At 40.9% G+C, this 22889-nt stretch overlaps 1 protein-coding gene across 4 annotated transcripts in view; it reads right to left on the reverse strand.

Annotated features, from left to right (window-relative positions):
• Positions 1-1074: 1074 nt before the first annotated feature.
• Positions 1075-22889, reverse strand: part of FARS2 (phenylalanyl-tRNA synthetase 2, mitochondrial) — a 249018-nt gene continuing 227203 nt past the window's right edge. The window contains exons 11-13 of one of the 4 annotated variants that reach the window (XR_010829432.1): positions 4842-4954; positions 3881-4096; positions 1264-1402 (exon numbers count right to left, since the gene is read on the reverse strand). Coding sequence is in view for 2 of the 4 variants with exons in the window: in XM_066992476.1 (XP_066848577.1) it covers positions 1264-1402 (139 nt within the window). In the remaining 2 variants the exon portion in view is untranslated. Of the gene's footprint in view, positions 1403-3880; positions 4097-4841; positions 4992-22889 lie in introns of those variants that run through there. The other 3 variants (XR_010829431.1, XM_066992476.1, XM_066992479.1) reach the window with 3 other exon arrangements.

The raw sequence follows: 22889 nt of genomic DNA on the forward strand, positions 1-22889 counted from the left end.
TAATCAAGTTATTTGGATGACACAACAGCAATTTAGATTAGGATTTGTTTACACGGCTAAATATGTTGAGTAATGAAATTGAAATGAGCTTTCTGTTTCTGTCACATCTGCAATAGTAACTGGCTTCTTATGGTGGAGTACAAGCTCACTGCACAGATGTTTCTTGATAAGGTATAAATCAGCGTTAGATGCTGTTTATTGCAGTGCTTTTACTGCCTTCTTCCCTGAAGGAGGGAATGTTCCCTGCACAGCAACCAGATGTGAGCTGCAAGACTGTATGAAATACCATTGCAAGTAAAAACAGGTCCCATATTCCATATCAGCATCTGCAATAGCTCATCAAGTATTTATCAGACCATTTGAACAGTTCTGCAGAACCTAGCATCATACCACTACCAAAATTTACTTAATTATAACCTGCAATGAAAAAGTCAAGCAACCCATAAAGTGACTACTGTCTGAAATAGAAGGAGATCCCATTTCAGTTTGGTTTCATTCCTTAATCATCAAGTTTCTGAGCAGACACTGCCCCTAGAAAATAAGATAAGGGAGCTCCTCACCTGGGGAAGGTGCACAGCTCTGAGTGCCTCGGTAAGTGACTCCACTCAGTTCTGTAGGAACAGGGACATCCAACAGGAAAGACTCACCAAAGGCCTAGCATTTGAAGAGACCCAAGTGCAGCCCTAGAGCCACACTCTCTCCTCTGTAGCAGATGAAAGCAATACCCAGGGTCTCCGAAGGTACGAGAGCCAAACTTTGCAAGGTGTACCTCTTTGAAGGTTTCTTGAAGCAAAACCTGCCATTCCTTATTAAGAAAGAGGGAGGGGTGGAAGAATAAAACAGTTTTTCTTCCCTGAGCTAAGCTGTGTCTCTGTTTTGCTTCACTCGTTACACGGACAGAAGATCCTGTCAACCCAGAAATAATGCCAAGTATTTACAGTTTAATGGAACCCAGGGACCAATTAACAACACACAAAACCACCAGGCAGTATATTCCTTATTGTAGCAGGAGGGAAATCTTACATCACTGTTGTTCCCCCCTTACTTAAAATAAAGCACCAGTGCTTTGTCAAGGATTTCTCAGTAGTAATGTTTATTATTTGGTAGTTTTGCCATTGCTTATTTATCAATTGTTTTCCATGTGCTAGGTTCAGTCACAGAATCCCTCTTTACTTGTACTCCCCACCCCAAAAAGAAAAAAAGAAACAAGGGGAAAAAAAAAAAAGAGAAAGCAACTGTCATTAGGGCTTCAGACTAGCAATGCTAGAACCTGCCCTCAACCCCAAGTTCTCGAACTGCTGATTCTTCAATAGCTTGATGGATACGATGCACTTCGTTCTGTGTTAAAGTCCTCTCCGGGTGACGGTAAACAATACGGTAGCAATGGCTGACCTTCTTTGTCCTACAAAATATAAACCAAAAGAGGAACCATAAATACATGTGCCTACAAATGCAAATACTCGAGGCTGAACACTTACCCTCTGGAGCATTTTTTTATTTGCAGACTAATTTTATTCCTGTTGCTTGAAAATCATCTTAATGCTAAAGTACACAGGCTGGAGAGGTGGGATTGAGCTGAATTTTAATTTTGGCAGAGGATTTTACTGAAGTCCACCTTACATTTCCACTTGTTTTTGCTGTGGGTCCTTCTCTACTCCCACCCTCTGCCAGATATTCATACTGAAAACAAACAAACAAATAAACAAACAAAACAAAACACAAAAAAACAACCAACTTTGAGAGAAACTGCTTGGCCTTCTACATTAAAATGTGCCTCACAACAGGACACAGACCTCTTCTGGGTCACTGCCAGCTCTCCACTAGGAAGTTTAGATAGGAAAAAATAAGAGCAAAAGGGCTGCCTGTGTTACAGGCAAGGTTGACAGAGAGCAAGGCTGAGCAGGAGCCGCCAGCCAGCCCTGTATGAGTTAACTTCAGCTGGGTACTGCGGTGTGTCAGCTTCTTACCAGGGTAAACAAGCCCAGGAGGAGGGCTATGCTAACACCACTGAACTGCTGCTGACACCGTAATTCTCATTTTGGTGCTAACGTGGCAGTCTCTAGGGAGCACTGTACACACACATTCCCCTCAGACCGGTGGGGCTGGCCGTGACAGATTAAGGAAAACACTGCTCAATCTCCACGTGCTGGCAAACTGTTAGCTAACGCAGAGCATCTCAAGTCTCGCCATCCAGCCTCCAGCACGGAGGAGGGGGCTCCATACACAGCCACAAACACAGAGTAAAGCATTCATTTTTCAGCTGAGGTGCTGTGGGACATTGCCCTCCTGCTCCATGGACAAAATGGTGGATGCACCCTGGCGTGAAGGGAAGAAGCCGTCCTTCCCATCAGTTGCCATGAGGTAGGGCTGCAGCCCTCACAGAGCTGCTCAGGATGTCTTTCCTGTAAAAGTGGCCACAAAAGGAACTGCCAACACCACACACCATGAGGCTGGCCTAGCAAAGCAGGGACAGCCCAGCAAACTCAGGAAGAAACAGGGCATAACATGACAGCAGGCACAAATGTCACCATTTCTTACCCCTTGCTGTGGAAAGGAAAAGGCAAAAGAGACCAGCAAAAAGAAAGAGGGAATGATGGAAATTAAAAATTAAAAAATATATATATATTTAACAGTTGCTGAGTTGGGCAAAGACAAGGTAATGCAAAACTAGGACATACCAATAAGCTGAATAAGAGAGAAAAAATCTGTGTGAAGAGAAAGAAAGGCATGTGACAGGCTTGCTGTCTTGCTCTCCATCAAAAATAGGCCAGAGTACGTAACTCCTGCACGAAGGGGATATCTCTATAATCGCAGTGCTTGTATTACTGCATTTACATAGCAGATGAGGCATCCTTTTTTTTTGGTTTCAAATGGAGCCCACACAGCTTCTACTTTCAAAAGGTAACCATTGCAGTAAAAGATGGAAAATCTGAGAAGGAAAAATAGAGGGAAACTGGAGATCAAGTACTAGATGGAAGGATCTCCCAGACTAGCAGAAGTTTGCATTTAATGGTGCACAGAGGCATTCATCAAGCTTCAGATCATCTCTTTCCTGGAAATGTTTCAGGTCAGATATCGTGTTTATTATGACTACTTGATTAAAACTAAAGTTATATGTGCTCATGTACAAAGATAAATCTCTCAAGATACTCATTTCAACATAGATCCTACTAGAAATAGGCACAGGTAGTTTTTATCTAAGAATAGCTATTTGATACCAACTTTGTCTCATTCAACTTTGTGGGAAGCTTGTCCTGCTCTCACTGGCAGTTTACAACAAAAAGATTATTTCAAATTAAACCATTTCTCCTTTCTGTGTGTGTGTTCTTTGAAGATGAAGCAAGTTAAATCTGACTAGTACAGGAAAGGGCAAACTACATTTCATGAGATGTTAGCTGACTGCAGTTAACTGCTAAAAAACAGCCAACAGCTTTCCCAAGGTGCAGGATAAACGCTGTAGAAAAGCAATCTTCAAAAAAAGAGGGGGAGGTGTAACTGCAGAGAAAGTGTTGCTCTGCTCTGCTCCACCACTGCAAAGGAGTTGAGAAGAGAGATCTGAGAGAAGCATGGAAATTGAACAAGAGGGGTTTGGCCAGATGCTACACTGAAAGAGAGAAATTGGAGTAAGATTGGGGCTCAATAGAAAAAAAAATAAATCAAAACCAGGCTGGCAGACAACAGATTGTTGTACTTCAGCTTTTAAAGGTGTTACAGCAACCCACCTGAACAAAAAAATTTCCAAATTGATCCGGCTGAAAATCTCTTTAGAAGCTGTACAGTCACAAGGCCGATCCTGAACTCTTGTATATACTGAGAATATATCTCACAATGGAAAACTCAGTACTATCATTTAATGCGATGTGAACACAAGTTTGCTTACCATTTCTAAGCTGTGGTAGGGGTAACAACTACCACTGTTTCTTGACTGGTCGTGGTTAACTGAAGGTAATGATTTCTCTTGTCCCATGTGTTTACATAACCCTCTCCATCCATCCTAGCCAGCAGTTCATCCATGGGCAAATTAAACAGGTCACAACATGATGCAATAGTTTCTTGTGGGCGTTGTGGAAAACAGCATCTTTAGGACGCATTTAAACTGCGAAAGGACAGAGGTCTTACAGAGCAGCACTGGACTGGGGTTTGGTTAGATGTAACTGCAGTTAAGCATTGGATTGCATTACGTGTAATTAATCTAATTGTAATTATAGCCAAACAATGATATAAATGGTAATACATATGGCTGGCTACACATCACTCACATGGTTGGTATGTTATATTTTTCTCTCACCCTTTTAGCTAGAATTAATTGCATCTTTATTACTAATTAGAAATAGTATAAGGGATTAATGATATTTCCATAAAGACAAGCTGTAAGTCTCAGAAAACTTAAGCACTGTTTTCAGAGTAGTATTAACTAACTTTTCAAGGCAGATGGGGACAAGTACTTTTTGGTCTTTTACTCCTCAATACCTACCCTGTCCCTCAAATTAAAATACTAGGCAATGAGATTTATCACTGCCATCAGCTGCGATTGGAAACAATTATTGTCAGCAAATAATACGTTTGCTGATTTCCTTTCTTGATTTGCTTGTGGTCTGCGAGGATGCTCAGAGTCACAGAGTGTTTGCCTACCTTAAAGATAGCTCAGCTCAGCTACTGCATAGTGGACTCTCTCCTGCTTGTCATGCTGCAGCCTGGTGATACAGAAGAAGCAGCTCTCTAGTTCTCTATCCCAAGCAACAGAAAATGTGAGGCCAAAACCGAGAACAGCAGCTTCATCAGGTTAAAAAAAAAAAAGAAGAAGAAGAAGCTTAACGGTGAGTGCATTAAGCTTTATTTACCTAAGCTGCACCTCCAGACAATTCCATGCAGCTTGCAGTCACGCGGACTCCTTCTCTCCCATTAGGCTTTAGCTGATCTCAGTGTCACAAGTCTCCTCTGCACCAGCCTGCGGCTTTCAGGTAATGAAATGCAGTGAATACAGTGAAGTACTGCTCAAAGGGAAAAAGAAGATGGGGATGTATTCTGAGGCCACAGGATTACAGTCAGTGAATAAACACTGAGGTAAAACAATGTCTAACACCCTTTCATGTGTTTTTTGGAGGAAACAGCTTTGCCTCGTGATATTAAGGAGCTGGCACACAGCTTCCTCCGTGTGCTAGAGAACTACTCACTGCCTGGTCAGATTCACTGCATGTGGCCACCCTGAAGGTCAGTGTGTATGTTTTGATGTTTCAGCCTGATAACTGAGCACAGCAAGAAATAAAGGGGCATTGGTCTTCCCGTTGTCCTATAAAATGACCACAAAAGCAACCTGACACTGGATTCAGGGCTAGAATGAAAGGCTATGTTAGGCAATAAAAATTAATAACTCTGCATTATCTTCCCCTGCATGGAAGCTCACTGAATGATGTTTTAAATACAGATTGTCTATAAAGCTGACCCCAGAAGTTACCAATAGCAACACATCTGAACACACAGCCACTGGGCAACCTGCCTCAGTGGCTAGATAAAAGTAAGACATGGGGTCATTTGGTAACCAAAATGTTACCTAAAGAATAGATGTCTGGTATTGGCTCACCTACGTGCAATACTGTAGCAAGAATAATCCCCCATCCTGCACTTGAAGAGGGAGATAAAGGGCATCTGGGAGTTGGAGGGGAAAGAAAAAGCACCGCACTTCTTAACTGTGTTCTACTTTATATCTGTCTTAAAGCACAGAAGCACAAAGACTTCTGTATGGAGGTTAGCCCTGCTCTTAAATGGGTAAGGACAACAGAGAACCAGACATTTTTCTAGAAAGCTGGATTTACTTTGAGGAATAGAAAAGTAGAGATGAGAATCTCCCACAGCATCAAGGAGCAAAAACGAGTACTCTGTCTTTTGTTCTCTGAGCGAGGCACTAAGCAGTACTATTCAGTGTCATATCCATATTGTACATTTTCCTACACAATCTTTTTTGAAATGAAAGACCTATACACACGGTAACACAAGTATTCAAGATTCTTTTCTCTATGTTAATTGAATGGTGTGAATGAGGTTCTTCGAGGCTCTCCCAATTCCTGCCACATCAGTTTTCATCCTATATCCCAAAGAAAGATTCATCATGTAGTTACCTTACATAAACCTTCACACAGTACTCAGTGACCACCTACATATTTCAGAGTGATCAGGTCATGCTCTGAGTATGCAGAGAACGGATGAGAAAGGCTTGCTTTCTTTGCAACATTGTCCTGTGAGTTATGATAATGTGCAGGAAATGAAAATACACTCATGTTACTGGAACCGTAGCTGCTGGAGCCATGCAGACAGCACAGCTTTGGCCTTGCATTGTGCATCAAACAGTTCCAGAATGGTTCTTGTTGTAAGCTGAAATGGGGAGAAATACTAAACTGCAAGAATACCAAACACGTAGATGGGTATTCTCAACTCATCCTTGTTTTCTTTAGACATGGAGTCTGACTTCATTTAGAACAGAAAAAACACCTTGAGTATAAGGCAGGTAAAACTCTCCTGCACTGAGCAATCCAGGCCACAGATTTGATGTTCAACCCCTAGTGACACCACAGAAATCTCTTCCATCATCTCACAAAATCACTTTCAGGAAAGCCAATAGAAGCTGAATGCATAGCCATATCTGTCTGTGTTTCCATGTGGTAGTTTCCAACAAGACTAATAAGGAGAGAGCATAGTTTAGATACCCAAGTCAGAAAGAGCCACCTACATTTTTTTCTCTGAAATCTATGAGAAGGAAGACCTTCATGATGCTTGGTAGATTTCAGCCCCAATGCATGCATGAAACTCATTCGACACAGCTAAAAACTCGCTCTGAAGAATCTATCCAGCCAAAGCTTCTTCCTTCCCCATTTACTTTTGCTTCTCCACATGCCTGTCTTAAAAAGACAGAAAAGACTTCAGCATCCAACAGCACAGAGAAGATGTAATTACCTTTTCCTTTTTGTTCCATGCTTTCAGACCACGTCCACTGTGATAGTAGGCACAACTCCTAAATGTCATACTATAAATTTTAAATTGACAAATAGCATTCTTTGCTAGGAACCACATCATGGAAAATGGCAAAAGGCTTGTGCTATACACCTTACTGTCAATGGCAAATAATTCAATTACCATGGTGATATGCATGTAGAATATACCCGTAATTTTCTGAACAAAGGCCATTCCCAAAGATGCATTCTCATCAGTCCTTTCAAATGCTAATAATCCATTTCTCTAGAACAGTGTATTGTACACCAAAAAAAAAAAAAAAAAAGTGCACTTTAAAAAATGGATGTGTTTTTGTTTAAGGTGACTTTGATGACAGTGAAAGGCACTAGATCACCTCCAGAAGAAAGAATTGGCTTAAACCCACAGAAAGCAGGGAATGGTCATTTCTGTTGCAGAGTTTTTCCAGCCAACACCTGGCAGAAAAATTCAGTTTCAAAAATAGTTCAGGTCAACATAACCGTGTTGAGACCATCAACATTACTTGACCACTGTGGGGTTATTTTTTGTTTGTTTGTTTTAATTTTAAAAGAGATGCATGTTCACTGACATAGAATTGGACCAAAAAGATTGTTATTGTATTTCACAAACTTGAGACTGTAATGGACTTTTTGCTGTTTTCCATTCGGACTTGGTGAAATCTGTGTCTGAATACTCTGAACCTCTGGCCTTTGCATTCATTCTTTCTTTAATATTAAATCATTTTTAAGCTTATCTCTTAATCTAGAAAAAGTGTCAAAATTCTGTTATTAGCCACATTATTGAGAGAAATAAAGAGCACGGTATGGGATGCAGTGGCAAAGCACATAAATAACACCTGCTATTTACGTTAACGGAAGTTAGATGAAAAATGCAAGTGCTCAAACTTTTTCAGCTTCTCAGTCACTAAGACACTGTCATGTAGCCTTAAATAGGATCTAACCCATTGTCATTATGGCTTATGTCAAGTATGAACCCATTGTATATCATGACTTTCCTTTTCTACCTAAATCTGTCACCTAATTTCTTACATGCCAGAAGAGACACAGCTATATACTGAAAAAATGTTTCACAAGCATCACCCAGAGTAGGAAGTCTCTTGGCTGTTAGATGCATTCACTAAAAGTTAATTGAAACAATTTAACCAATTATTTGTGCTTTGGCTCAGCACTTTGGCCTCCAGCTACCTTTTCTCATTTCAAGAGGCCACCTTGGCTTGTTGAATGCCAGCAAAAGAAGAACTAATGTGAGGGTGGGTGCAGGGCTTTTTTCCATCAGCTCCCAAGCAGAAGGAACTCTTGTAAATGGAACAAGTTACACAAAAAACCTGAAAGAATATTTCCCTGTGCACTGTCATAGCTGTCTCAGTAACCAGCCAACAATACAGTCAACCCATCTCAGATCCAAGCACTTCCCATTAAAGAGCTCTTAAGCCTCACAGCGCCAAAAGTAATGGAATCCATTACATTCAAGCAATGACAAAATACCACTAGTGTGAAGTATAGGAAGAACAATATCATTCTCCATTATACCAAAAGAGTATCTGAAGTCCCCATAGGATCACAAGCTAACCATGACACAGACTTCTGCTGCCATGGAAAAGCAGAAAAAAATTGCAAAGCTGTAGGGTTTGGGATTGGTGTTTTTGTCTCTCTTTTTTTTTTTTTTTTTTCTTTTTTAACACAACTCATTGATTCCTTGAAGAAAGCAATGATCAATGGTTGTAAAGCAGGTGTAAAACCAGTTCTCAAGGGTATGGATTCCAGTATCAGTGCTTGTCCTTCTCCAATCTCCCTCTCTTTGGGAAAAATATTTATCAAGCACAGGTGACAAAATTCCCATCATATCTGATCCATACCAACACTAAGGAATTAATTCCACAGAGATTCAGATTGGGAAGTTCCCTTACGGAAATTTTGCTCTCTCCAATCACACCAGGCCTCTTCAGTTTCTAAGGGCCCACCACTCCATCTAGTGAGTCAGTTCAAAATCCTGCTCTAAATCCAGGAAGATTCAAGAATAGGCTAGAGGCTGAATATCTTCAAGACTTGCTTTGCTGTCAGCATAGTAACCCTGGAGCACTCATCACGCCAGAGAGATGCAACTTTATGTACTTTTAATGGAATGAGTCTCTCAACTTACCAAGGCTGAGGCTTTCAGGAATAAAAGGAAGCCCTGCAGTGGGCATGCACACAAAGATCAGAATGTGTGCAAGTCATTGTGGCTCAGAATATGATAAAATAAACCTACTTTTTCTTCAGGGTTATCACTATGACAGATCCAAGGACTGCACAGGTGGAATACAGATAGGAAACAACACACATTCTGATACAAAAACACACATACAAAATCCAGCGAAATAACTGCTACCCATTGCAGTGGCAAATGAGAAGGTTGTTTGGTAAAATATTTGGGACATTTAATTATGTACTAAACATAGAAAAATAATTGGATGCTGAAAATAAGAGAAAAAATGCTAGTCTCAGCATCACACAAGACAGAACACCTGTTCTGTATCCAGCACAGAGTTTTGTATTGCTTCACTTTCCCTACATTTAACTGCAAAGGTTCAGTGTCAAATGCTTTTCAATGTCTAATCATATTTTCACCAAAATAAAATACAAGGGGTAATACTTTCTGTTATTTTTTTTATTGAAATTTGACAACTATAGGCTAAATCATTTGCCAATCCAGCAACCAAAAGAACGAAATAACTCAGTTTGGATACCGTGCCTACACAGCACTGTGTGGTTCAGAAGCCATGGCAAGTCTATATCACCCATGAGAGGCCAAGGCCAAAAATTCCTATGATGAATCACGCCGCTCTCTAGAAAAGAAACTCGGTTGACACAGCTGATGAAGAATCAGAGAATACTGAGAACAGAAGCATGCAACACCTGAAAGTCCTTGCAGCACTGACAGCTGAAGTGTTTTGACTGCTAGCCAGCAAATAATATCAAATTCTCACAGAAGAATGTACATTTTCAGGGAGTAAAAGAACAACTAATCAACATACTTTCTGTCACTGCTGGCTCTCCCACTTTTTCCACGTTTCTCCTGACATCCTAAATCACAAGTAATTTAAATGGAGAATGAGGCAGCTCTGGCAGCAATAGGCTCTGTGGATCTGGCAGAACTCCATGACTTAGACAGGACAGCGCACTGCCTTCCAGCGCAACTGGCTAGCACTGGAAAGGGTGAGGGACAACCTGCTTGCAAAATGTACTGTTGGAAGATGCACTGCTTTTGCAGAGTTGTGCTTCTTGTGTGAAGATACTATATTTACCTCCCCCTGAGACACAGCATGCAAGTAAAAGGAAGGAAGAGGGTTTGGTCTTACTTCTGTCAAACAGAAATATTTAATGGTTCTGTCACTGGTGATTAGTCACAACAGTATCACCCAAAAGTTTCCAACCATTGGCAACTGAATTGCCATCTGGAAGCACTACGGAGTGACAACCTATCTCAATAAGTTGAACAAATCCAATGCGAGAGGTGAATTTGGCGTCTTTCAAACGTTATCTGAAATATTTATAATAAAAATGTTAAGTGTGATACCTTTTCAGTTCTTCTGAGTGAAAGATCAAAGAAGAGAAGTATAAATATTTAGCAGTTTTTTCCCCCAACTACATGTTAATACTAAAGGCTACAAAAAAGTATTACTAAAAATAACATTGCTGTCAAATTAAAGTATATTTCATAATCGAGTAAAAAGGGAATTTATATGAAAATTTTAAACAATTCATTCTCCTAAGTAATGAAGATGGATTGGAGTGACAGCAGGTTCAGAAACATCTCTGTTGAGCACTCACAGAAATCAGGGTCTACAAAGTTAGGTGGCAGACAACTGCAAGGACTGAATGTTGTTTCATGTATTTATGTAGATTTCATCATTGAGATTACTAGTTTTGTCCTCACCACACTCAGGAGCTAGGTGGTTAAGATGGAAGAAACAGGAAGAGAGAAGCTAACAGGACAGAAGGATCTTTAAAATCAAGAGTAGAAGTGGAGAGAAATCACTCGCCCTTTTCGGATAAAAGCAACAAATTAAAATCACCTGTCCCCCCAGGCAGCCTGCAGCATTCAAAGACAACTTTAAAACATTCACACCTGTGTGTGTGCAAGTACAGGGGGTACTCAATAGGCCTGCTTACACAGTATCTGTTAAACCTAGTGGAAATTTTGCAGCTGCTCCACAATTACGTGTTGTTTATTACCTCCTTCCACTCCATATGTTATTTTTCTCTCAGAATTGTCAGGTTTTATGAGTCCTAATCCGTCTAACTGGATTTGTTTCGGAGATATAGAAATTCCCTACTTTCCCTCCCTGAGGGTAGTTTGGTTTCACACAGTCACAAGAAACCTGTTCTTATTGCTTTTTTGACAGTTGCTGCCCTGGGAAGACAACTCAGAAAAAGTCCTCAAAGTAAGGATGACTATTGGCCAGCAGATTAAACTGCTGTTAACACACAAGAAAACCGCCTGGCTGTTAAAGAGGTTAAACAAACAAACAAAAACGACCAACCAACGAAAAAGCCCTTGCTGGGTCCCATCTGCATGGATAATACACTTACACCACCATGTACAACAAAAAGCCTGTGTGTTATAGGTGAGGCTTGCTTGGTTATTTTGAATATAATGGGGGGGGGGGGGGGGTGGCGGGAATGTCAGAGCTGTACTGAAAATAGCTAAATGAGGACAACATGTAGCAATCAGTGCACTGGCCAGAACTTCTACAGCTGTCAAAATGAGCATTACTTTGGAAAACTCTAACTGCCATGTTTGGCATCTATATCATTAATGTTATGCCTACTCTTTGTGAAGAAAAAACTGTGAGCAATGATATGATGCTTGCAATGTGAATACCTCTTATGATAAGATTGTATGAGCATCACATAACAAAACACCATGTGGGCATGTAGACTAAAAGGTCAGGGCACAAAATGAGATGCTTCATTAGTAAGCACAATGAAATTATTGGTTTACTACTCCAGAAAGGAAAGAAAACCATTCATACATTGCATTAGAAAGATCAAAATACCGTTTTTCCTAAGACTTTGCAAAAAAAGGGCATCTGATCCTCTGACTAGCAGGAATTAATACCAGCAAAGAAGGGATAAGATTTCAGCCCAGAATAGGGAATACACAGGGAGCATTAGAGTAAATCAAATGTTCTTAAATTGTCCAAGCCTGATGAACTTTGCCCTAAGATACTTTAGGAATGAGTGGGAGAAATCTCAGAGCTGTTGTCAGTTGTCTTTGTGAGTTCATAGAAGGCAAGTAAGGTACCAAATATTTGGAAGAGGTCAAACAGAGTGTTTATTTCTGAAAAAAAAAAAAAACAAAAACACAAAACAAAACCAACCACTAGAAATCCAGGGGAGCTCTAGACCAGCTGTTTTTACTTCACATTCCCAGACAGACTCTGGTGCAGATAACCAAACCACTTGTAAGCACACCAATGATATAAGACAAAAAAAAAAAAAAACACACAAAAAAACAGAAGACATGGAAATATCAAGCAAATCCAGCCAAAACAATCTGATTTCCCTCTATAAAGGGGTAACAGGCTAATAGAGCAATAATCAATAAATATATCAATAAATTGCAGGAAGAAGCAAAACCATGGTGGTGCAAATGTACATGTAGGGGTGTGTATGTGAGTACTGCATATATCTTCACAGTGTGCTAAACCAGATAAGAGAAAAAGGTTTAGAATTAATAATCCATAAAATATGGAAAAAAAAATTAAGAAGCTGCAGACATCAAAAAACATTGGGAAAGATATTTTAAGATTATAACAAAAAATGTGAAAAAGAAGAAAAATACTAAATACAGTTGACAAAATTAGGTAGTACAAAATTTGTCTTCATAAATGTTTCACCTTGGAGGGAGCTGCATGAAGGTAGATGAGCAAACTGGTAATCAACATGATTGCTACTAAAAGGTGATATCCCAAACAGCTGGAGGAGCTGCCAATAAATTGTTGCTTCTGGAAGCAGTCATCCATAGTTCATAACCAAATGTGAAGGATCCTTCTTATAGAGTTCTTCATCCTAGCTCCCGTACGATGGAATATTTTCATTAATGGAATAGGCAATGCAGCAGAAGTGTTTGTTAACCAGCAAATTACATTAAGCTGGGTAAAACAGAAAATATTTTTGAGGACAAGATTAGAATTCAGAATAATCTTGACAAATTGGAAAAGCTGAAGGACATGATTCGATCAGCACAAGTGCAAGCTTCTGTAAGTTGCACTCACGGAGGATGGGAAACAACTAGGTAACGAGCAATCCTGCACAAAGGATGTAAAGACAGCACAGAATCACCATCTGAAGGTGAATCAGTGATGTTTCTGTGCTGCTTTCAGCTAAGCAAACAGTACTCTGGATGAATTGTAGCAATGCAGACAGAGTGACATTCTTCCACTCCACTCTATTCAACACCACTATTGGCTCTGCTGAGGTACACTTTCCACACCTCAAGAAAGATGTGAGGCAACTGGAGGCAGATCTTTGGGGAGCAACGAGAATAAGCAGATGTCTGGATAACAGGAATTATAAGGAAAAACTGAGAGAATGTTGGTTGCTCAGCCTAAAGAACAGAGAACATGGAAACACCCTTCAAATACACAAAATGCAGAGTTAGGTAATAACCTGTTCATCAGCATTTAAAAGGGCAGGAGAAGAAAGTGATAGGCTCAAATTGCAGTAATGTTTTGCTTGAAAATTTGCTTGGAAAGGCGGTGTAGTCCCTTATTGCTGGAAATCTTTAAGGACTGGTTATACAAGTGTCTGTCAGGAATGCTATAAGTAGAGCTGATCCTCCTTTGGAGTGGGAGGATGAACTACGTGGCAATACTCTTCAATTCTCTAGCATAAAATGTAACAGTCTTTAAAATGCAGGAAGTTAACCTGAGTAGCAAAGATAGCTCCAAACAAATACGCATCATGTGTTTGTTTATCCCACTGCATTAAAAGGAAATGGGAAAAAAAATGGTTCAGGAAGCCAAGCAGGTAGGAAATGGAAACCATTGCTATCATATGTTGCAAAAGCAATCTGTTACAGACACCACATTCCCAGGAAATAAAGCAAGTAGGGAAAGCTTTTGAAGGGGACAGCAGAGACTGACAGACTGAGAAGGGAAACAAATTCTCTGAAAACGATGCAACCTCTCTAGGCCAGCAACCCTTTCATTAGTGTTATAGACCACTGCTGAAATACAACAGACAGGAAAGCGAAGTGCTGCCAAGTTACTTTTCAGTGCCTAGAGCCAATGGAAAAAAACAAAACAAAACAAAACAAAAAAACAGAAAAGTCCACTCTGTAAGACAGTAACCCAAAGGGAGAATGTCACTCAGCTGTTTGTCTCCTTTGTTTCAGGGCTGAGAGATGCCTTAGGAAAGCTCTAAGGAACAGCCAGAGAATATGCTGTATATCCTTGATACACTGAACTGAAGCTTTCCCTTTTACGTTTTTCTGGTTTTATATCAAGAACTTAACCCTTTGCTTTCAGCCATCTGAATTCACATTCAAACCCAGACAATCTTAAACTGAGAAGGACAATGTCTTTCTTCTAACAAAACAAAGCTGCAAACAAGCCTGCTGGAAATCTAAAACCGAAGGCAATTTGGGGAAGTCAAGGGACTAGGATACATCAGAGACACCAGTCCATGAATGAAGGCTGGCTGGCCCTGATGAGGACAGCTACTCTGGCAATGATAGCCTTTCTACATAGAAGCTGATTAACCTCATGTCTTGTTGGAGGTAGAGAAACTGAAAAATAGAGAGGAAATGACATGTCCAAGGACATACTACTGATCAGCTGATCTCAAAATAGGAATACGTAGAAATGTAATAGAAATCTCATCTTCTGGAGCCTCAATATATTGCTCTGAATAATCACCATGCCTTCCTTGTCTTTATACATGTTATCCTGCTTCCCCATCTTCATTCACTCTTGCTGTTCTGTATTCACTTATTGTACCTCTTCTCTCTATATACAATAGCTGCAAGGAAAGAGCTGCCTTTAAATTTCTCTATCAACATTGCCTTTTACAGTAGGGAATAAGAGGCCATGACTCTGCTACAAAGAAAAACAACCCCGTGTACCTGTATAAGAATACATGCATGTAAACATATATATACATTCATAGCCATTGCTGCAAAGGCTAGTCTTCTAGTAACCTTTGAAAGTTTGCTTGGACTGATAAGATCACTGGCTTCACAGTAATCTTGATGTTTACTAAATCTTTCTCAGGGATAAAATGTTGATCTCATAAAAGTTCCATTGCATGTGCTCTTCTGTTACTACATGAAATATGAAGTTGCCAAGGAACAAATAAATTATTTATGACTTATGCCTGTACAGTAACAAAGAATGGCTTAATGGGGGCATGTACCACTTTGAAAGTACTGCAGGCTGTTGTTCCCTGAACTGGAGACTCTCTTAAACAGGGTTTAGGAAGTATTTTCTTAAAAATTCTCCACAAAGAAAATAAAGATCAAACTTTTGACATGATTGTCTAAGTTGTAGCAGAAAGACACACATGCCACGGCTCTCCTGCACCACAGTCTCACATATGTGCCTTACTTGTAGGTAAACCACTGTAATTTGCATACTGCTGCACCCAGCCAGCAACTACTACTGAAATTAGCGCACTTATTCCTACGTTACTGACTTTAGAGTTATATAGGAAAAGACTGGTATTTATTATACATAAGATGCAGCAATTTGGTGGCCTGACCTCAAACACCATCATCTCTGCTAGTACATCTTCTTTGTTTGAACCATGGTAACAAACAGAGGAGGAGATTGTCCTGAGATTACAGGTAGCTAAGCTACCTTGCCCAGACTCACCTCGAGGCCACTCCCTTAAGATCACCAGCATGTTCTCTACCCTTCCTAATTCTTGTGATACTCAGCCAGGATGGGGTAACACAGCAACAGCAGCATTGTGTTTTGAAACACAGTACCAAAGAATAGGAAAATCATTCGGCGTGAACACTGCTGAGGGTAGCAATGTTACTCATGGTCTCCTCTGGATCGTCTGCAACCACCGCATCTCTCTGCTGCACTCACACACACAAGCTCTTCTCCCCAGCCAGTGACATCTCCCTGCAGAAATGGCTAAACAAACACAGGTGCTGGATGTGTGGATTCAGTGAGGGAATATAGATCCTTAAAAAGGAAGAGATTACAGAGGAACTCTGCAGCTGTTAACAGAAAGAAGATGGAGACCACAATATCCCTGTGACATTTTAGCACAGTGGTCTCTGTGAAAAGGTGAAGACCCAGAGAGACAGTTTGGACAACCCAGCAAGATCGTATCAGCTGAATAGCACAAAGTAGATAAAGAGAGACACCTGCAGATCCCATTCCTCAAACCCACACACTTTTCATCCACAGGGTTTAATAAGTATAATGATGCCTGATACTATTGTGATTTTACTTTAGCATCCATATGAGGAAATCTTATCTCACCCTGCACTCATATAAACCTACCACAGAAGCTGAAGCATCAGTCCAAAGGATGAATTGTGTGGGATTTAACAGTTGCACGACAGTCAAAATACTTATAAGCATTTCTAAACTGGATTAGAGCTTTCTTATATTGCTAGCACATCTGCATAGCTGGGAACAAGCTTGGTCTCTTGGATTCCAAGAGAGCTTGGTTCTGATTTTATACATCCCACAACACATCACAGAAACTCCACAGGAATTAATGGAGTGAAAGCAATGTAAAAATCTGAATCAGTTTCTGCATTCACCTACAAAGCTTATGGTTAGAACCACACTGTGTTGGATCAATCTTCAGGTCTTCCTTCCTCTTCCTCTTTATTTCCCTTTCCCCTTTTCCCTTTTCCCTTTCCCCTTTCCCCTTCCCCCTTCCCCCTTCCTTTCCCCTTTCCCTTTCCCTTTCCCTTTCCCTTTCCCTTTCCCTTTCCCTTTCCCTTTCCCTTTCCCTTTCCCTTTCCCTTTCCCTTTCCCTTCCCCTTCCCCTTCCCTTTCCCTTTCCCTTCCCCTTTCCCTTTCCTTTCCCTTTCCCTTCCCCTTTCCCCTTCCTTTTCCCTTTCCCTTTCCCTTTCCCTTTCCCTTTCCCTTTCCCTTTCCCTTTCCCTTTCCCTTTCCCTTTCCCTTTCCCTTTCCCTTTCCCTTTCCCTTTCCCTTTCCCTTTCCCTTTCCCTTCCCTTTCCCTTTCCCTTTCCCTTTCTTTTCAAGCTGGAGCCTGTATCTATTTTTTCCCCAAATACCAGGTGAGCATTTCAGTAGCACATGGATGAGTCAATAAAACTGAGGTTTCATATTCAACAGCATCCTGTTTGCACAGATTCTTCTAACCTGTCTCCAAGTCCTTTTCCCTCCTTCTCAGATTTGCCCTACTGTACTCAACCAGCACATCTGTCTGACTGGCTGCATGTGTGATGAAGCACACCAGGGAGCTGATGTGGTTGAAAAATTACCAGTTAGGAAAAAAAAATAAAGACTTAGATTCCCAATCAGGTTCACTGAACAGCCACACCAGTCACTGTGCCAGCACAGTGCGGGGGGTGAGAACAGCATAAACCTTATGCTGGCAAGAGAAATGCATGTGGAAACAGAGGCTAAAATCACAAGTTGGCAATTCACTGAATTCACATAAGCACTAAAGCACATTTATGTAAAAAGATCATGTAAAAATATTATGTTCAAAATGAGACTCAGATGTAAGGGAAAGGAAAAAAGATATGTCTGGCTGTTCTCAAATGCTGCTGAGTTCAATCTCCTGACCTATTCCCACTGAAGGCAATGGAATGACATCTCTTTATGCCAACTGAGGATTTAGCTGACGTTTTACAAAACAAGAGGGATGGCTCCCTGGGTAGTAATGTTTTTAAAACTGATCAGCAGAAGCAGCCACTCGGATCCTCTTCTTAAAAATGATGATACACCACTTTGGTTAGGAAATGAAAGAATGTGTTCAAGACAGCATGAGAAGAGGTAAGCAAATACAGCTATGCCAGTGAACTTTGCAATAGTTCAAGCTCTTTTGCCACCACTTAAGTCTGAGATCAATGGTTTAAGCAGACCTTACAAGTGTAGGGTCCTTCATAGGGCCTCTGCTCTAGCATGAGTTTCATTCTATGCAAGCAAAGTTCTCCTTTCTGGCAAACGTAATACAGGCCCTGCAAAGACGGAGCTCTGCCTGTAAGCTCACTCTTTCAGTATTTGATCAAACACAGCAGCGACGCTTAAGAGATTACTTCCATTAAAGATTAATCTGTTCATGACCGCTGCCTTTAACTACTCCCCTATATTGTGAGACAGCAGCCCAAGCTGACTGTTTGGCGTTCACATATTGAGAAGCAAGGCTGGATAGAAGTAGGGTGTGGGGATCGAGAGAAAGAAGTAATAACTATGAATCACTCCTTTGCTGATTGAAGGCATGGTTGCCTTTAATGAATAGTTACATGGAGGATGTGAGATAATCCAACTGGGACTGTTATGAAACCTAACTATGAGATACTTTGAGTAACGATCTATAAAGCTGCTAACTGGATTCAGTAAGTTGTTGAGTCATTACCATATAAGACTGGGTTGCTCGGAGTGGTATGTGAAATCCATATGGCTAGAGACATTGAATGTCTTGCTTTTGGTTAGAGAAGATGATGGAAATGAGCACACATACGTGGATTTTCAAACATAAAAAATGAATAATAAAAAAGTAATCAGCTGTGGTTATATACCATCCATGCTAGCACTACTTTATCGTTTAACTTCTAGTTGAAGATGTCCTGTGATTGAGCATTAGCAGGCATGAAATTAGCATGGATTTTTAATGTTTTGGGAAAAAATACAGTAGGTTCACTGCACTGATGTATCTGCTGTGACATCAGCTCAAAGTAAAATGAGGACTAGGGTGATGAAGGATGGAACTAGGACTAGAAGGATGGTGGGTACTACATATAAATCACTGATCTTTCACCTCTTAGAACATTTTCACATTCAAACTGAGATGCTAAATGAGCTGAGCGCTTAATGCAAAAAAAGAACAGAAATTACAAAGCCACCACTATGGACATAATTCATTCCGGAGTAACTACTCCAGCAAAGACCAAGGGCTGAGCTAGTCAGACAACTCTATTATCTTTCACCTGAAGAAAGTGTGATTAGTGGAGGAAATGTCACATTTACACTTAAAAATTGTTTCAAAGACAACTTGTATCTTTTGGCACAACTCAGCCATCTTAAAAATATTGTGAGAGAGAGAGGCAGAGACAGCAAAGAGCACTCCTTTTTATGATTTCTCATCCTTGCATTAAGCCACGGCGTTTAGCCTGAATATTCAGGATCTCAGCACTTGGCACATCCCAGGCAGCAGCACTGTATTGCTCTCTGCTGATCCTTGGGGATGCAGCACCGGGTCTCCTGGATGTGCAGGCTTCCAGCACAGAGTCTGTGCAGCTCCTACTGCCCAGCACAGCATCAGCCTGCAGCACAGCACAGAGCAGCAGGACAAGGAGCAAGGAGGAACTGCATCTTCCTCACTCCCTCTGCTGCAAAGGGGGAGCCACGGCCTCTGCAGCTGCATTGTAACAGGTGGAAAGGAGGCGCAGGCAGTCAAACACAACTGGGGAGGAACAATTAGTAATAAATAAGTTTCTCTGGAGATTTTCCTCAAAGATGACCTTGGCAGCATTGCATATAAAATCAGTGTCTCTTCTGAAGATGTCCTTGAACACTCACCACAACAAGAATCAGAGCGTTACTCCCCCTTCTCCCAATTGCAGTGCTGCCTTGAGTTGTGCAACAGACATGACCATTACACATGGCAACTCTATTACCGTTATGGATTATGGGTTTTGTGCATTTTGTTTTGTTTTTAATGGCAACTACTCTCATTTTCAATCTTCTTTTTCTGTTCTTTCACTCTTTTCTTTCTACTTTCTTTTTGATTTGGCATTTGCTGCATTGAGCGGCAAATCCTGTACATGGAGCCAACTGAAGTTACTTGGTAAACACAAAGGAGCTGTAAAATCTGCCTGAAAGCTATTTTCAGCACAAAGGTACCATGCATGGTCAGCCTTACTCATTAACCCCCTAGAAACGCTGCACAAATCATAGAAACATAGGACAGACTTGGAGAGGATTCACAATTCCACCTCTCTGCTGAGTTTCCAGTTGACACTTCTCTTTCAGCTTCATACCATCTTTGACATGTCATCCATTTTACTTCCCAGCCCTTACAAGGGCCTCCATTGTAAATCTCAGACTGAATACCACAAAAGATTGACTCGATCTAGATGAACTCAATCCCTTCAGTACTGAAATTCTGATGGAAAACGATCACAACAGTTAAATTTGGCTTATAGCATAAAAAATCCCTGCACCACTGAGGAACAGACATCCCAGCTCCAAGTGTTGCATGGCTTGTAAAGGTCACCAACTAAAAGAATAAATGGACCAAGTTGAAATCATTGGCTTTCTCTTTTTTTTTTCTTTTTAATCAAGGAATGAACCAAACCTGTGTCTTAGGGAAAATGTACCCTGTCTAGTGTTGTAAACACACCTATAGACACATAGTATCTGTGATGTTCACTAGCTTTGCCTTTGCTACTCAGGACAAGCACACCTGCATGCTTTCTGCTTTCTCCAGAGACCACAAGCTAGGCAAACTTGGTTTTAAGTGGTAGAAAGCAACAGTAAAAGCACGCTCAAGGAAGCAATGCACAGACAGAAAGAACTACCTGGTCTTTTGCTTGCAAGCAAGAAGAGTATCTCAAGAATTACAGACAATGCCAAAAATGAAATTTAAGTGTACTCACATACCGTGATGCTTGAATTACAGTGAATTACACAGCTTCCATCCATCAGTTGAACTGTGGAAACCAACCGTGTCCATGCTTCTAGCCATACCAGCAATACAGTAAAACCCATTAGCTTAAACCGCTCCCGTAAAAAATATTTAGGAATGCGCAAACTTCCAGCCTGTGTAGATGAGCAGAGGTGGCAATTCATTCAGCTATAAAAATGGGATCAATTCCAGTTACCTTATTTAGAGTTGCTTGGCCTGCCTAAACTAACGTGTTCATCTCTGTCAAACATCAGACACCTCTGACTATGGCAGGTATCAGAAGGGGAAGCAGGACTGGGGAGGACAGTGAGTGACAAGGACGTGCTGAATGTCATTAAATGAATCATTTAACATGTGAAGAGAAAAACAGGCACTTCACTTAGCCTTCCTAAGAAGCTCAGTTCAGTAGAAGCTCCCATCCAAAGAAAAGTTTTGAAATCCTTGGAGAATGCAATACACACATGTGACATACCTGGATGTTATGTACAGGACCATCTCTGTGCATATCAGTGGTCCTGCTCCAGGACTGCTGAACTTGTATGGGAGACAACATGGTATTTCCAGAGATAATCTGGCAGTGTGGAGTGGCAACATATGCCTGAGTAAAATTCCTACTACAAACCCTGGAAAATAAGGAGGGTAAAACCTTGTGTATTAATGCTTGACACATACCTGTCGAAGTAATATCATATCTGCTTAAGTCTCCTCTTCATTAGATATTTCAATAAGGAATAAAGAAGTCTATCATGAAACATCTGAGCAGGCTAAATGGGCTGTTTACCAGACAAGCAAGACTAGCAGTTGATCTGTCACCCTCAAATTTAACAGGTAAAATCAGCCTCTTTCTCTTCATCCATCACAGCTATGGTAGTGAGAGAGCACTAAGTTCAAACACATATATGATTAATCTAAACTGTAATCTTTGATGTGGTAATAGCTGCAAAGGTTGCCTGCAAAGTGGAAAGGCAGTAATCAACTATTTTTGTATGAAAAGGACAGTCTCCAATAGAAGGTAAAGGGCATCCATGTGACTTCTCTGCTAGACATCCCCCAAAACCATGGATTATTCTCTTCCTACATCTTCTCCCCCTTAGAAGAGCAGCAATGCTGTGTCTCAACAGCCCTGTCTCCAGCAGCGGTAGCAGCTGAAGCAGCCCTTGCTCGACTCACTCCTGCAGCAGCACTGCTCCTGCTTTGTGGCTACATAGCTGCTTGTGCACACAAGTGACACCAACCTGGCTGAAGGACCACATCTCTCTCTCTGATTTTTTGTTTTCAGCTAGATCAGCTCCCCAGTTTAGTTCATTGATTGGGATGCGGTAACACAGGGGACTGCATGAGTGCAAGAGTGAAGACTGGGAATGTTTAAATATCAAAAGAAGTTTTTGCCACAGCCTAAAACCACAATTCCAGGACCAAAACCAGAGAACCTGTTAGCTTAGCTCCTACTGCTCTGGGCTCTCAAAAGCAGCTGTCAATGCAAGATGTGGTATCTTCAGCGGGTACAGCCCAGTACCAGCACTTAAAAGTCTTCACCTGGGCTTTCTTAGGTTTAACTGAAAACATCCCTCATATCCCTCTGGCTAACTTCAGAGTGTCACTGAAATGTAAATGATACTGCTTGTTTGTAACCTATATGAGAATCAACAGATCAGTGAAATGGGTTCACTCTGCAATACATTCATTTTCATATTCCTCATAGTAGCAGAGATTCATGGAAGAGCAAGTAGAGGCTTGTGGGATTTTGCAAGTTTGTCTGGCTGAAGGCATAAGAGACTTTGGCTAATTTGTGTTTCCTTTCAGAAATGCAATAGCCACCAAACAATCACAAAATAGAGCCATGATTAAACAACTGTTTGCAGGCAAGCGTGGAGATGCCCACACGCAGTAAATCTGCCCTGCTTCTTGGGAAAGTTTGCAGCCCACTCCAAGTTCTGTACTGCTGTGTTAGACTGCTCCCTGTCCTCAAACTAGCTCATGTACAGGCTTTCTAAAAGCAATGCAAGCCTTTGATTTATACCTTCCATTTACATTTAGAAGACTTTTACAGAGACAACTGAGATTTTCCAAAGC

This window comes from Anser cygnoides, chromosome 2, assembly GCF_040182565.1.
Source record: "Anser cygnoides isolate HZ-2024a breed goose chromosome 2, Taihu_goose_T2T_genome, whole genome shotgun sequence".
NCBI lineage: Eukaryota > Metazoa > Chordata > Aves > Anseriformes > Anatidae > Anser > Anser cygnoides.